We start from the raw sequence: 15,198 nt of genomic DNA, 5'->3' as shown, positions 1-15,198 counted from the left end.
TAGTTGTAAGGTTACGGGAATGAATACATGGGAAGGATTCAGAAATGCTAGCTGTTTTTGTGTTCACCTAGGCTCCTGACAGTGTGTGTGTGTGTGTGTGTGTGTGTGTGTGTCACACACTTACACGCGCGTGAGTGACTGCACGTGTCTCAATTCGTGTGTTTATGTCTGTGTATCTGACACTGTATGTGTGTCCAGCTGTGACCAAGGTCCAGTGGGCTGCCCAGAGTCCCCGTCCTTGATGGGCTGGCCCCCTGGGGCCCGGTGACCTCACTTGCACCCTGCCTGCCCCCCAGCTCCTGCACATGAAGAGCAACAAGTACTTGACAGTGAACAAGCGGCTGCCGGCCCTGCTGGAGAAGAATGCCATGCGGGTGACACTGGATGCAACAGGCAACGAGGGCTCCTGGCTCTTCATCCAGCCCTTCTGGAAGCTGAGGAGCAACGGGGACAATGTAAGGACAGGGCCCGGCTGGAGGGGCCTGGTGGGAAGTGCGGGCCGCAGCACCAGAGGGGCTTCGACAGGGTCTTTGATGTGGGGACTGGATGAGGTCGTGCCCGTTTCTCAGAGGGGCAGACTGAGACCAGGGAGAGGCCTGGAGGCCTGGCCCTTCCCACCTTCACCCTGTTCCGCCTGTCCCCATAGGTGGTGGTGGGGGACAAGGTGATCCTGAATCCTGTCAACGCCGGGCAGCCTCTGCATGCCAGCAATTATGAGCTTAGTGACAACGCTGGCTGCAAGGAGGTGAGTGAGGTGGTGGGGCCAGCCCGCAGTGGAAGGGCGTCTGAACATCCTTGAGGGCACAGAAGGGCCCCTCCCCACCATGGTCTTTTCCTCCACTCCCACCTGGCCAGCTGGGCGAGCTGGGTCTCTACGTCTGCCCCATTCTTTGCCCCACAGGCTGGCAGCCCCAGGGCAGCTGGCTGGGGCCTGGGGGCCCTGGCTTCGAGAAGACACCTCCTCTCTGTGCTCTGATGGGAGCTGGGCTGGTCCTCCCCCCACCCCCTCACCGGGCCTTTCATGCCCCACTCTCCAACCGCTGGCGGTCCGCCTGGCATCAGGGTTCTCTCTGCCCTTCCCCAGGTCAACTCTGTGAACTGCAACACCAGCTGGAAGATCAACCTGTTCATGCAGTTCCGAGACCACCTGGAGGAGGTGTTGAAAGGGGTAAGGACTGGGAGCCCACTGCCGCTGCCACCTGCCTGCCGGCTGCCCAGACCGGCCCTGAAGGTCCCCCTTTCTGCTTTCCCTCACCTACCCTTACCCAGCCCTGCTCTCTGTCAGGCCCTCCCCTCCGTCCCCACCCCCCCCCCCTCCACCGCCACCCACTGGACCACCCCATCTTTTGTGTCTAGCCTCCCAGCCTCAGTCTCCATCTTTTCTGGATCGTGGCGAGCCTCGAATTTTCCTCTTGCTAAGAGTGTGTCAGTGGATAGGGGTCCCCGTTCCCTCATCTTGGAGAGCCAGATCCTTTGAGCACTCTGTTTCCTCCCCCACGCCTGCTCCATGGATCCAAGCCAGGTGCACTGCCCTTTGCCCTATGCCCTCTTGGGCAAGGGCCTGAGGCTGCTGAGTCAGGGCCTGTGCCCCGATTCCAGACAGACTTGGAGGGCACACAGTACTGCTGGGAAACACTGCGGCAACGACTTAGGGAGGGACCAGAGCAAGGGGGAAAGAGGGCTGGAGACACCATTAGACCAGCCCTGAAAACCAAGTTCAAGTGGGGCTTCAGGGGATGGAACCAGCCTACTGGGGTGTGGGTTCTATGTGGAGGGGCAGTTGGGAGGGGCAGATATGGGGGTAGCAAAGAGGGTGGGGCTCCTCAGCTAGGGGAGTTGGCAGGCATCTGACCATGATATCTGTTAAAGGGACAGGGGACAGGCCCGAGAGCAGCCCCCTAAGGAGGCTGCCCTGTGTTCCCTGCATCTTCCCCTGCATAGAAGCCTGCAGTGGCTCCCTTGACCCTCCGTTCCCAGCCAGGCTGCTCCATCAGACCTTCCTGCCCCCCTCAGGCTGCCTCAGCCTATCACTCTCCCTCTCCCGTCTCCCAGGCTCTTTTCAGTTCACCCACGCTCTGTTCAATGCCTTTCTATCTCTCCCTGAAGCCTGCGCGTCATCCACATATCAGTCAAGCCTCAGCCTGTGTGCCACCTCCTCCCAGAAGCCTTCTCCGATTACACATTCCAGCCCCCAATCTGTGTGGCCCTGAGAAAATGAAGCACCATCATCAGGTCGAACCCCCTGGTGCTGCCTAGACTGGTTTCGGTGAATCTGTCATGGCTTTGATGTTAGTGCCAGGCAACCTGGAAGTGAGATCTGAGTGTGCAAAGTCCACCCCTTTTTTTTGTTCTCAACCCTGCGCCTCGTGGATACAAGGGTCACAAGGTTCCGCCAAAGCAACTCACATAATCTGTCTAGTTATTCACTCATGTGTTCACTCCACAGGTGTTAACTGAGAACTTTGTGTCCAGTGCAGTGGTAGAGAAGCCAGATAATGCTGTTAGTGGTCGCAACTGGTGGTTGGAGTAATAGATATAATATTACTAGACGGTAATAGACGACCCGCTGGTTGTAGGTTCGCTGCCGGAGGAAGTGTGGTGGAAAGATAAGGGCTCTGGAGCTGCAGCACGGATTCATGTCCCATTTGTCACTAGCTCTGTGACCCTCGGCAGGACGCTTACCTTCTCCGTGCCTGAGCCTCTCCACCTGTAGGGTGGGGATAGCGATGTATGTACCCAGGGAGTCAGTGTGAGGAGGAGGTGAGAAAGTCCACGTGAGGTGGGCACGCAGAGGCTGGCACGTGCTAAGCGCGCAGCGTGACTCCATTATACAAATTATAATCCTCGCAATCTCTGCAAGGAGGTCATAGTAGCCCCGTTGTACACGAGATGAAACTGAGGCTCGGAGATGTTAGGGAACTTATCCAAGGTCGCACGGCTTGTGAAGCAGAGCCAGGACCCAAAGTTGCTGTCTGTGTCCAAAGCTTCGGAGATGAATAAGCCAGCTGTTCTAGTCCTGTGGGAGCAGAAGAAATGGGCAAGAACTACCCATGATCGGGCAGAAAGGGCCCTAGGGAGGTGCAGCCATGGGCCTAGAAGGGCCCCAGAAGGTGACATCCCTCCTGCCTTCATTGAGGGGGTGACTCGAGATTGGCCTTTAGAGGTCAGGTGGGGTTTCTAGAGATATAAATCCGGGAAGGAGACAGTCAAGGGTGGGTTTGACATAGGAAGCTGGGGAAGGATCTGGATAAGAGCCTGGCCCGCCCCAGTCATCTGGACATCCTGGATTTGGGATCTGGGCAGAGCGCCCGGCTGAGGGGCCAGCCCCTGGCCCCGGCCACCCGCTGGTGGGGCCCAGTACACATCTCACCCTCTGCTTGCTGGCTCTGGGAGGAGCCACGGGGGCCCGGCCAGCCGCTCCTGCATCTGATGCAGGTGGGGCTGGCCGTCCTGAGCCCGTGACCCACACCTACAGGGAGACGTGGTGCGGCTGTTCCATGCGGAGCAGGAGAAGTTCCTGACGTGTGACGAGTACAAGGGCAAGCTGCAGGTGTTCCTGCGCACCACGCTGCGCCAGTCCGCCACCTCGGCCACCAGCTCCAATGCCCTCTGGGAAGTGGAGGTCAGAGCTTGTGTCTTACCCAGAACCCAGCCCTGGGCTCCCCCCTTCTTCCCCCATCGCCCTGGAGGGTAGAGCTGAGGTGGGGGTGGGGTGTCCAGGTGCCACTCACCCAGAGCTCTCCAGGCGTCCAGAGTAAACTCCTCCAGGTCTCCCCAGGGTCACCCCTCCCTGGCCAGTCGTCCTTCCTGCCTCACCCCTGCACCCCTCAGGTGGTCCACCATGACCCCTGCCGTGGAGGAGCCGGTCACTGGAATGGCCTGTATCGCTTCAAGCACCTGGCCACGGGCAACTACCTGGCTGCCGAGGTGAGTGGGGAGGGAGAGGGGGGCATCCTGGGGGCTCAGGGTGTGCGTGCGTGTGGGCATGTGTGAGCGTGTGTGCCTGTTGCACGTCTGCACACACAGACATATGTGACTGTGGACCCTGGCTTATCTGCACTCTTGCATTTAACAAATACTATCAAGTAAGTGCATGAATGTATATAATTGAGTATTATATGAGTATATACGAGTATACTAATGAGTATTACTGTGCTTCTGCTATGTGCCAGGAGCTAGTCTAGGCCCTGGGGATACAACGGTGAGCCAAATCCCCAGCCCTTGTATAACTTACATTCCACATTCATGTCTGTCCGGAATACGCAGGCTGGTTATATTGGGGCATTTGTGTGTGTGTGTGTGTGTGTGTGTGTGTGTGTGTGTGTGTGTTCATCTGTGGGTGTCCACGGAGAGGGGAATGAAGGTCAAGGCCTGGGGGCTCTCATTGGTGGCTTCTTCACGAGTGACTTGGGTTTAAGTGCTGGGGTGGGTGCCCCTGGGAGGGTGAGGGCTATTTTGGGGTAGACCTTGTTTTGGGGTCATGTGAGCATAGCTCAGTGTCCAATAGCCTTCCCCATCTCGTGTCTCTGTCCAGGAGAACCCCAGTTACAAAGGCGATACCTGTGAGTCCAAGGCGGCAGGAATGGTGAGGACCAAAGTAGGGCTCTGGGGCCGGGGGAAGAGGGACCACGGGAGGGTGGCCGTGAAACCCTGGGAGGTGAGCCGGAGGGAGAAGGCCTCTCAGGTGGAACCCCAGGTGGTTTCAGGGTGCCTGAGAGGAGGGAGGGGCCTCTGCCTGAGTGGGGGTCCTTACCCCAGCGTGCTCAGGGTCGTGCAGGTCGCCGGAACGCTGGGGAGAAGATCAAGTACCGCTTGGTGGCTGTGCCCCATGGCAACGACATTGCCTCCCTCTTTGAGCTGGACCCCACCACCTTGCAGAAAACTGATTCCTTTGTGCCCAGGTGAGTAGGTGCCATGTGCCTGGGGGCTGATGGGAGTCTCCAGGCCGGGCCATCCTGTCTCTGGGCTCCCTGAATCCCACACTCCTCTGTCTTCCTGAGATCCTTTGGCCTCAGGACCTGCATGTCCCGTCCCTCTGGGGATGGAGCTCTGAGAGCTGTAGACAGCTAACCACCACTGAATGCTTGCTGTGTGCCTGGCCCTGGGCTCTGTGCATGTGGGTGCTGCCTCATGCAAGTTGCTTTATCAAAATGCCTTCTCTCCAGGGATCTTTATCAGCCACCTGCCCCCGTTGGTCTGCCTACTCAAGCTCGGGCTGCACGGGTTTGTCCAGGGCGCACTGGGTGGGGCCGGGGCTCCCCAATCTTTAAGTTCTTCCCCCAACCCTGAGATTCTGGGCCATAACATCAAGCAACTTCCCAGGTGTCCATCAGGCTTTAGTGTTTATTAGCTGTCTGACCTCAGGCAGCTTACTCCATCACTTTGCCCTGATTTCTTGATCTGTGAAGTGGGAATATCAAGTCTACCCATCAACAGGACTCATGGGAGAAGTAATTGAGTGGCTACAGGCCCCCACGATCCCTTAGCTGAAACTCTTGGGGCCAGGTGCATTTTGAGATTCAGATTGTTTTTCATTTCAGAAAGGTAATGATATTTCATAATCAGAGACAAGAGCGTTTCCGCTATGAAACACATGCGTCTTGACACTAAGTGGGATAAATAGTCTAAGTGGTTCCATTTGTCCAAATGAGTCTTGGTTCCAAGTTTACAAACAAGCCGGTTTTGGGGAGTGCGGGTGAGGCACGTGGGCCTCGGTAAGGGCAGCAGGGGGCCTGGGGGCTGTTTGCTGGTCACTCTTCTCTGGCTTGGGCTCCTCGCCTGGAGGGGAGCAGTTCCCTGTCCCGTGGGTGTGGAGTCAGGTGGAGATGTGGAGCATCGGGGGTAGAGCAGACAGCGGGACGCGATCCGAGGCCCCATCCCCGAGCCCTGACCCTGGCCCCGTCTGTAGGAACTCCTATGTCCGGCTGCGGCACCTCTGCACCAACACGTGGATCCAGAGCACCAACGTACCCATCGACATTGAGGAAGAGCGGCCCATTCGGCTCATGGTGCGAGGCGCCCGGGGCTGGGGGGCTGGGGCTGGGGCCTTAGCTCGTCCCTGGGTGCCCTGCTGACCCCTGTCCCTGCAGCTGGGCACCTGCCCCACCAAGGAGGACAAGGAAGCCTTTGCCATCGTGTCAGTTCCGGTGTCTGAGATCCGGGACCTGGACTTTGCCAACGATGCCAGCTCCATGCTGGCCAGTGCCGTGGAGAAACTCAGCGAGGGTTTCATCAGCCAGAATGACCGCAGGTGGGCTGCTGCAGGGCGGGGTCATCGAGGTCTCCTGAGAGGCCTTGTCCTCCAAGGGTCTGCTTTTCATGGATGAAGGAGTCACAAAGCAGAAGCCGGGCAGGCGTGGCTGGGGTGGGGGAGACAGAGGTGGGGGACTGGTTCCTGCAGGCCCTGGTGGACCCGGGCCCTTGCCTCACTGCTCGTGTACTGCCAGAACTAACCCTGATGATGGGTTGAAGCTCAGGGAGGTTAAGAGACTTGTCCATGGTCACACAGCTAATCAGTGGTGGGGCCAGGGCAGAAATGCGGAGCCCTTCACATCAAACACCCTGCCTTGTGCCCAGTTGTTCCTTTCCAGACTGAAGTGTAATGAGATTCTTTGTCTTGGGGGCACTTTGGAATCCAGGGCGGGTGGGGCGAGGAGTGTGTTTTGAGAGCCATTTTGAGAGCCGTGAAACTGGGGAGAGAAGTTGAAGGCTGATGATGGGCTCTGTGCTTTGGCCAGCAGGGTGGGCGGGTGACTCGATGAGAGCGTATTTCAGGCAGGGCTGGTTGCCCATGAAGGGCATGTGACGGGTGTGTCCCAGGGGTGTTTCCCAGGGTCGGTGCCTCACGCTTGTCATCCCTGGCGTCCCTTTGTGAAGGTTTGTCATCCAGCTGCTGGAGGACCTGGTGTTCTTCGTCAGTGATGTGCCCAACAATGGGCAGAATGTGCTGGACATCATGGTCACCAAGCCCAACCGGGAACGGCAGAAGCTGATGCGCGAGCAGAACATCCTCAAACAGGTGCCTGTGCACAGGCGTGGGGAATGGGGCGGACCCCGCCTGGGACCTACAGTGGCCTTGGGGACCGGGCCGGGTGTCCAGGACAGGAGCCATTCCCATCTGCAGTGGACCTTCTGTGTCTGCAGCTTCTCGTCACCCCTTTTCCAAAAATGAGTATTTGTTGAGCACTGACTGTATACCAGTGCCCTTGGCTCAGTTGATCTTCTCCACCTGGGGGAGGTAGTATTATTATCCCCATGTTACCCGTGAGGAGACTGAGGCATAGAAGGTGGAGTAACTTGACCGAGAGTTTGCAGCTAGGAAGCAGCAGGGCCAGGATTTGAACTCAGGATGTTGGGTCTAGAACTTGTGCTTTTTTTTTTTTTTTTAAGTAGGCTCCATGCCCAACATGGGGCTTGAACTCATGACCCCGAGATCAAGAGTCCCATGCTCTACTGATTGAGCCAGCCAGGTGCCCCCAGAACTTGTGCTTTAAAAATATTTTTTTCTCTGGGGCACCTGACTTACCCAGTGGAGCACACGACTCTTGATCTCGGGGTTGTGGGTTCGAGCCCCGTATTGGGTGTGGAGATTACTTTAAATATTCTTTCTAAATTTTTATTGTGAAAACGTTCAAATATGAGAAAGTACTGAAAGAATAGTGCAGTGAACACTACAACCACTGCCTGAATGCACTTGTTACCATTTTGCTGGTTTGGCTTCACGTAACCATGCATCTATACATCTGTCCCTCCACCCATGCGTTTCCAGACAGGGCGCACCTCACCCCTAAGTTTTTCAGTGTGCATCTCCTGGGATAAACACAATACTGTCATCACACCTAAGAAAATTGGTAATAGTGCCCAATCCATATCAAGTTTCCCTACTTTTCACCCAAAATGTTCTTTTAAAGGTTTTTTTTTGTTGTTGTTGTTTCTTTTGAAGCAGGATCCAATGAAGGTTTTCTCATTCCATATGGTTGCATTTCTTTGGTTTCTGTTCTAGAACAGAACCCTCACCCAATCCCTGCCTTTAAAAATTTTTAAATTACATTAACATTGTTTTGATGAGGCAGGCTGTGTCCGCCCTCCACAATAACCACAAGCTCCTGGAGAAGCACATTACTGAGACCAGAGGTGGAGACCTCTGGCCACACCCGCCTGACCTGCCTTTTCTCTTAACCTCAGACCCCTGAGCTATGGCAGCCCTGAGCTCTTCCCCCAGACGCTGAGCCTGGTCCAGGATCTGAGCTGGGATTAGTCATGTGGGGACGGGTGGGCTTAGGCCAGCATTGGAATCCTGGCCAGGAGAAAGGGGTGAGAGCTGGAAGAGGGGCCCTTGATGGGGGCTTGGAGGTCTCAGTCCAGCTTAAAATCAGCTTTGGGGTTCATGGTGGTGTGGCTTTGGGGCAGAGTGAGTTTGGGGCGGAGGGTTTCTGGGATAATGAGGGTTGCAGGCAGGTATAGGGGGATCCCTCCTCATTCTCTCTGCCCTTCCAGATCTTTGGCATTCTGAAGGCCCCTTTCCGTGACAAGGGGGGTGAGGGCCCCCTGGTGCGGCTGGAGGAGCTGTCAGACCAGAAGAATGCCCCCTACCAGCACATGTTCCGCCTCTGCTACCGGGTGCTGCGGCATTCCCAGGAGGATTACCGTAAGAACCAGGTGTGCTGCTCACCCTGGCCTGAGCCTTCCTGGCCCCGGGGGTCTCCCCATGCACCTGCTCACTGGCTTGCTCTCTTGCTCACTCCTGCTTTTGTTCGTTCAGCAAATATTTTCTGAGGCACGCACACGCTGCGTGACAGGCACCGTTTTAGGCCCCGGGGATACTGCAGGGAACCAGGCGACCCGGCCAGCTTCATGGGTGTGCAGAGAAGGACCTCGAGCTGGCTTTAATGCTCTGCGGTTTAATGCCATCTTGAAATTCTCAAATTTTGAAGAAGGGTCCTGCTATTTCATTTTTGCACAGGGCCCCACAAATTATGTAGCCGGTCCTGCCCGATAATTTCCTCCCCTGCGGAGGCTTCACTCTGGTAGGGAGACAGGCTGGGAGCTGAACTAGATTACGTAAACCTACTCTTCTGCCCGGTGCCAGTTTCCTCTCCCAGACTGCCACCTTGCTAGGGTCGGGGTTCCCCGCCTGTGGGGGGGACCCCTGTCTCCAGGGCTAGGGCGGGGTGCTGGAGCAGAGCCGGGCTCCCCACGACTCAGCCTGTCTGTTCCCCAGGAGCACATCGCCAAGCAGTTCGGGATGATGCAGTCCCAGATCGGCTATGACATCCTGGCAGAAGACACCATCACTGCCCTCCTGCACAACAACCGCAAGCTCCTGGAGAAGCACATCACCAAGACCGAGGTGGAGACCTTCGTCAGCCTCGTACGGAAGAACAGGGAGCCCAGGTGAGCCCGCCCCCTCCCCCCCCAACTGCACCTATGCCCTTCTCCTTCCCAGTCCTCTGGGGGCACAGAGTCCGCTGCGGCTGCTCATTACAAATAGTGAAAAAAACTATTGCCTCCATTGGTAAATTGCCACCTCTCTGAGGCCCTGGCCTCTGTAGCCCCTCTCTGGGACCCCTCCCAAATTTGGCCCAATCTAACAACAAGAGGGTCAATGCCTGGTATAGCAGAAGGTCCAAGACCCTTCTCTGGTGACAAAGTCGGTGCCCGTATTGAACCAGTTGTAAAATATTTTGAATAGCACTCCTGTCCTTGTGCCTCCTTTACCCTGACCCCTTGGACCCCCAGCTACCCTCCCCCCCCTGCCCAGGGTGATCAGGGTGATGCCCATGACTGTCTCTCCTTGGGCAGCTGGGAGTCCATCGTGCCCATACCCCAAGCTTTGGGGTAGGAGCAGAAGCAGTAAACAGGTTTTAGGGAGCCGGTGCCATCCGCTGGGGAAGGAGGACATTGGGCTTTATCCCCACCAGGGACCAGCCTCTGAGCCCCCTGGCCCTCCTTGCACCACCCCAGGTTCCTGGACTACCTCTCTGACCTGTGTGTGTCCAACCACATCGCCATCCCTGTCACCCAAGAGCTCATCTGCAAATGTGTGCTGGACCCCAAGAACAGTGACATTCTCATCCAGACTGAGTGAGCCATTGCGCTGCCTCCTGCCCACATCCAGGGCTCCGCCTCGCCCTGCTCCTCAGCCGCCTTGGAGCCTGGGCTCCATCCGCTAGAACTGACACCCTCGCGGTCTGCAGACATGTGCCCTTGCCTGCTGGGTGCCCAGCCCTGTGCTGGCGCTACGTGAGGAGGGAGGCCTAGGGGAATGAGCCGGATCCTTTGTCCTTGAGAAGGGCGTGGCCTGAGGAAGTTGTCTGAGCTGGCACTCAGCCAAGCTCCAGGAGGGGTCCGTGTGGCTGGGCATGCTCGGGGAGGGCTGTGGGCACAGAGTCCGGCCCCAGCCCCCTGCTCCCTGTGATGGGTGGCCCTGGTTTGCAGGCTGCGGCCGGTGAAGGAGATGGCCCAGTCCCACGAGTACCTGAGCATCGAGTACTCAGAGGAGGAGGTGTGGCTCACTTGGACCGACAAGAATAACGAGCACCACGAGAAGAGCGTGAGGCAGCTGGCCCAGGAGGCGCGGGCCGGCAATGCCCACGACGAGAACGTGCTCAGCTACTACAGGTGCGTCCGGGGCCAGCTCCTTCCCCTGCTTCGTGCCGTGCCACCTGTGCCCTTGGGCCTTCTCGGAAGGCCTTCAGCCAGTCTCTGCTTGGGGATGAGCCCCAGCAGCCTTGCAGCCTTCCTCAGGGAGGCCGAGTGAGGGCAACTGTGTAGCTAAAGAGCTCAGCACAGTGACTGGGCCTGAAAGAAACCCAAACCTGTCTCCAAACTTATTGATTTAGAAAATGAGATACTGGGTAACACGTATCAAATGCGGGCCATGTACCAGGCACTGTTCAAAGTGACCTGGCCACTCACTGATGCCCCACCGTAACCCTGTGACTATTGTCACCCTCGAAGTTGGAGCGACAGCACAGAGAGTTAAAGAACTTGCCCAAGCTCACACATCCTTAGTGGTGGGCCATCTGTCGCCAGGGCCCACGGCAGGTCACGCAGGGCTCTGAGCAGGAAGCCGAGGGTGTGCCGCCACCCTGGGGCAGAGCAGTGTCGCCTGCAGCTGCCATTTCTGTAGCTCTCACATCCCGGGCTCACACCCTGCACCCCCCGCTCTGCCCAGGCTGGTCGCCTTACTGCACGTCCTTCCCCTTCCTCTCCCGGCCCGTCACTCAGCCAGCGCTCTTCCCTGTGAAGACCTGGGCTGGCTGAGCCAGGAAGTGCTTTCCTCCTTTCCTCCTCAGCAAGGAGCGGGGAGAGCTGCAAATACGCAAAACTCCAGGCTGTTTTCCCTTTCACCGTGCTCACTCAGAATTGTGCCCTTCCTATTATGTGAGCAGATGCCTGGTTTGACCTACGTCCCGTTGCCACTTTCCCAAGTTCTCAACCTGCTCAGGTCCAACTGCTAGTAGCCCTCGCTGGCCCCCACCTGCCGTGTCCTCACCCTCCGCCCTGCCCTCCCTGCAGGTACCAGCTGAAGCTCTTTGCCCGCATGTGCCTGGACCGCCAGTACCTGGCCATCGACGAGATCTCCCAGCAGCTGGGTGTTGACCTGATCTTCCTGTGTATGGCAGACGAAATGCTGCCCTTTGACCTACGCGCCTCCTTCTGCCACCTGATGCTGCACGTGCACGTGGACAGGGACCCCCAGGAGCTGGTCACACCTGTCAAGTTCGCCCGCCTCTGGACTGAGATCCCCACAGCCATCACCATCAAGGAGTGAGATGGGTAGGGGAGGGTGGGCCAGGCGAGCGAGGCTGGGGTGGGAGGATCTCACGGACCCTCATGCCTCACTGCCTCCGCCCCCCAGCTATGATTCCAACCTAAACGCCTCTCGAGACGACAAGAAGAACAAGTTTGCCAGCACTATGGACTTCGTGGAGGACTACCTCAACAATGTGGTCAGCGAGGCCGTGCCCTTTGCCAATGAGGAGAAGAACAAGCTCACTTTTGAGGTTGGCTGGGCAGGGGGGTGGGGGGGCTGGTGCTTGGCGGGGGCTCTGGCGGGGGGTTCCTCACTAGGCCTCAGTTGCCCCCTGGGGTGCGTTGGGGGCTCCATGACCCCACCTTTCCTCAGTGCCCCAGCCAGTTCAGGGAGACTGCGTGGACCAGTGGGATTCCCCAAGTGGGAGGCTTCTCCCCCTGCTACCTTGGAGAGGGCTGGATCCCCCTCGTCCACGCACCCCTTCAGCCCCACTTGGCTCATAGGTGCCTGTGGGGAGCTACCGCCCCACCTTCCTGCATTTCCGCTCTATCCCCACTGCCCCCCCCCCCCCCGCCCCCGGCACAGTATTCTTCCTTGTAGGCCTCACTTCCTTATCAGCCCACTAGGGCACAAGGGTGGCTGTGTCCAGGCTCCCCGAGATCCTGCCTTTACCCAAGAACTTAGTCACATCCTCATTACACCTGCTCGGCCCTACCTTCCCGCCCTGGCCCCGCCCTTCACGAGGCCCCGCCCCACCCACCTCGGCCCCGCCCCACTCACCTCGGCCCCGCCTCCTCCTCCCACAGGTGGTCAGCCTGGCGCACAATCTCATCTACTTCGGCTTCTACAGCTTCAGTGAGCTGCTGCGGCTCACTCGCACTCTGCTGGGCATCATCGACTGCGTGCAGGGGCCCCCGGCCATGCTACAGGCCTACGATGACTCAGGCGGTGAGGCTTTGTGGCTAGACCCCCACCCCTGGCATTCTCCATCTCCTCCTAGTGCCAGAAGTCCTCTGATCAACACCCTGTGCAGCCTGCCTCCTGGCCTCTGCTGGACCAGAGGGGCTCCTGTCCAGGCTCTGTGGAGACCCCGGGGCCTGGGGGCGTTGCCTTCCAAGGCATCTTGGTCTTGAGGGGAGATGATGAGGGAGGAAGGGAGACACACAGGCCCTGCCTGAGGGGCCCCCTGTCAGATGGGGAAGGTGGGGGAGAACAGCCCTGTCATCTATTATCAGATGGCCGCCTTTGCCCTGGCCATCCCTTCTTTGCCCAGATTTGGCTTAAAGCTCACCTCCCCCAGGAAGGCTTTCTGGGTTAGCCCTGCAGCTGACAGAGACAGAGTCAGACCGAGCGGTCCTGCTGTGCGCCCCCTGTGATCCCCGTGTGCTTCCCACTCCGCAGGCAAGAACGTGCGGCGGTCCATCCAGGGTGTGGGCCACATGATGTCCACCATGGTGCTAAGCCGAAAGCAGTCTGTCTTTGGCGCCCCCAGCCTGCCTGCTGGCTCTGGTGCCACTGAGCCACTGGACCGAAGCAAGTTTGAGGACAATGAAGACATTGTGGTGATGGAGACCAAGCTGAAGATCCTGGAAATCTTGCAGGTGGCTGGGCCAGAACAGTGGTGGGAGGTGTTGGGAATAGGGCAGGAGAGGGGAGCCTGGGACAGGAAGGTTGGTGGGGTGAACTCCCACTCAGATTATAAGATCCAGTACTGGAGGGCTCCATAGCGATCGGCTGTGTAGCCCAGTGGTTCTCAAAGTGTGGTCCTTGGACCAGCAACCTCAGCCTCACCAGGGAACTCAGAAATGCATGTTCTCGGGCCCCGCCCCAGACCTACGGATCAGAAGCCTCTGAGGCAGGCCCACGGTCTGTGCTGTGACAAGCCCCCCGGGTGATTCTGGTGTGCACCAAGGCCTAGCTCCGTCCCTCCATTGTACAGATGAGGAAAGGAAAAGGGGGGAGGGAACTTTCCCGCCATCACACAGAGATTCTGAAGCAGAGCTAGAGTCTTAAGAGCCGTTTCTTGGTGAGGCAGATATAGTCTTTCCTGCTCTGAGTCTTGTCTGAGACCCCCTAGTAACACTTGGAGAAGGGGCTGGTACGATCCCAAGGAGTGGTTGCTTGCTTTTGCCTTACTGTCAGCAGAGGACGGGAAGGGTAATACAGTGACCTCCATGGGGACCCAGTCTGGGCAAGGCCTGGTCAGGGGAGTCAGAGGAGGGGAGTCAGAGGAGGGGGATTCTGATTCATCTAGGGGCTAAGGGCTTCCAGATCTGTGTTCTGGGGTATGGCCAGAAGCTCTCTGTGCCCCATAAGGATAGAGGCCAGTCAAGGGTGTCCTCAAACCTTGTGTCCTCACCCCTTGCCCCACAGTGGCCTCTCCTGCTCCCTCTCAGTCTTCAGTTCTCCACCCGCCACCCCCCCCCCCCACCCCCAGCCCCAGGCAGAGCAAGATTGGAGGATGAGAGTCGGCCTCTGGGCCTGGGGAGCTTCCTTCTGTTTCCTGTCAGTATCTTGCCTGGGAAGGAGGGGCTGAGTGGGCTGGGACGGGGCAGGGGGTGTCTCTGCCTAATTTGGAGAGGAGGTGTCATCCCTCATCACTGGGTCAAGAGTGGAGGAGAGGGCACCCTGGACCTCCCTGGGGAGAGGAGTCTTGATTTTTTAGGTTGTGATAATGCTGGAGCATCTGGAACGTCTATCCTGAGATACCCAAATGCTAGAGCTCATTCAGGGTACCACCTTCCCCCCACCCCCGGGGCACAACTGGCCCTCCGACCTCAGTCCAATCGCCACCCCGTCCCTCCCCACTTCTCCAGTTCATCCTCAATGTCCGCCTGGATTACCGCATCTCCTACCTGCTGTCTGTCTTCAAGAAGGAGTTTGTGGAGGTGTTTCCCATGCAGGACAGCGGGGCCGATGGCACAGCCCCGGCCTTCGACTCCACAAGTGAGCCCCCACCGCTGCCTTCCCCACCCCTGCCTTCCCCCGCCTTCAGACTGAGGCTATGTGACTCGCCCAGGGGTACACATCAGTGGGGTGGAGGATGAGGGAGACCTTGGGGCTGGATCCCCAGCCCTGCCTCTGTTTCCCAACCTGCAAAGGCCTTTCCTCCCTAGTATCTCATTTATTTGCCACGGTAAGAGGCAAAGGCAGAGATCATCCTCTCTATTTCCCAAATGGAGAAACTGAGGCCCATATAGAGGGGCGGGGACTTGCCTCAAGTCACAGCCAGTCAGAGGCTGAACCAGACCAGGACCCAGGTCTCCGGATGCCCAGCTCAGAACCCTGCTCACCCCTGCAGGGTGGTGGGGCTGCTCTGAGAAGGAGCATGCAGGTGGGGCTGCTACCCAACAAGTGCAGGGAACGAGGTGGTTTGGGGACCTGCCTGCTCCCTCCCCCTGTGATCCTCATCTTTCCTGGGCACGGACCGGCCACCTGCC

At 58.1% G+C, this 15,198-nt stretch overlaps 1 protein-coding gene across 4 annotated transcripts in view; it reads left to right on the top strand.

Moving 5' to 3' along the window:
• ITPR3 (inositol 1,4,5-trisphosphate receptor type 3) overlaps window positions 1-15,198 on the top strand; it is a 66,779-nt gene that overhangs the window by 29,576 nt on the left and 22,005 nt on the right. For 3 of the 4 annotated variants that reach the window (XM_047101386.1, XM_047101388.1, XM_047101390.1), the window contains exons 5-23: window positions 297-455; window positions 647-745; window positions 1,085-1,168; window positions 3,476-3,622; window positions 3,832-3,927; window positions 4,535-4,585; window positions 4,759-4,901; window positions 5,909-6,008; window positions 6,090-6,250; window positions 6,877-7,018; window positions 8,497-8,658; window positions 9,221-9,393; window positions 9,964-10,083; window positions 10,438-10,620; window positions 11,521-11,772; window positions 11,864-12,008; window positions 12,565-12,706; window positions 13,160-13,359; window positions 14,575-14,704. In XM_047101386.1, coding sequence (XP_046957342.1) covers window positions 297-455; window positions 647-745; window positions 1,085-1,168; window positions 3,476-3,622; window positions 3,832-3,927; window positions 4,535-4,585; window positions 4,759-4,901; window positions 5,909-6,008; window positions 6,090-6,250; window positions 6,877-7,018; window positions 8,497-8,658; window positions 9,221-9,393; window positions 9,964-10,083; window positions 10,438-10,620; window positions 11,521-11,772; window positions 11,864-12,008; window positions 12,565-12,706; window positions 13,160-13,359; window positions 14,575-14,704 — 2,689 coding nt within the window. The remainder of the gene's footprint in view (window positions 1-296; window positions 456-646; window positions 746-1,084; window positions 1,169-3,475; window positions 3,623-3,831; window positions 3,928-4,534; window positions 4,586-4,758; window positions 4,902-5,908; window positions 6,009-6,089; window positions 6,251-6,876; window positions 7,019-8,496; window positions 8,659-9,220; window positions 9,394-9,963; window positions 10,084-10,437; window positions 10,621-11,520; window positions 11,773-11,863; window positions 12,009-12,564; window positions 12,707-13,159; window positions 13,360-14,574; window positions 14,705-15,198) is intronic. The other variant, XM_047101387.1, reaches the window with a different exon arrangement.

Source organism: Lynx rufus, unplaced genomic scaffold (assembly GCF_022079265.1).
Source record: "Lynx rufus isolate CCGP_SWC_20201006 ecotype Redwood Valley unplaced genomic scaffold, mLynRuf1.p SCAF_6, whole genome shotgun sequence".
NCBI classification, from domain to species: domain Eukaryota; kingdom Metazoa; phylum Chordata; class Mammalia; order Carnivora; family Felidae; genus Lynx; species Lynx rufus.
Note: the sequence above shows the minus strand (reverse complement) of the source record. Positions and strands in the feature narration are given on the sequence as shown.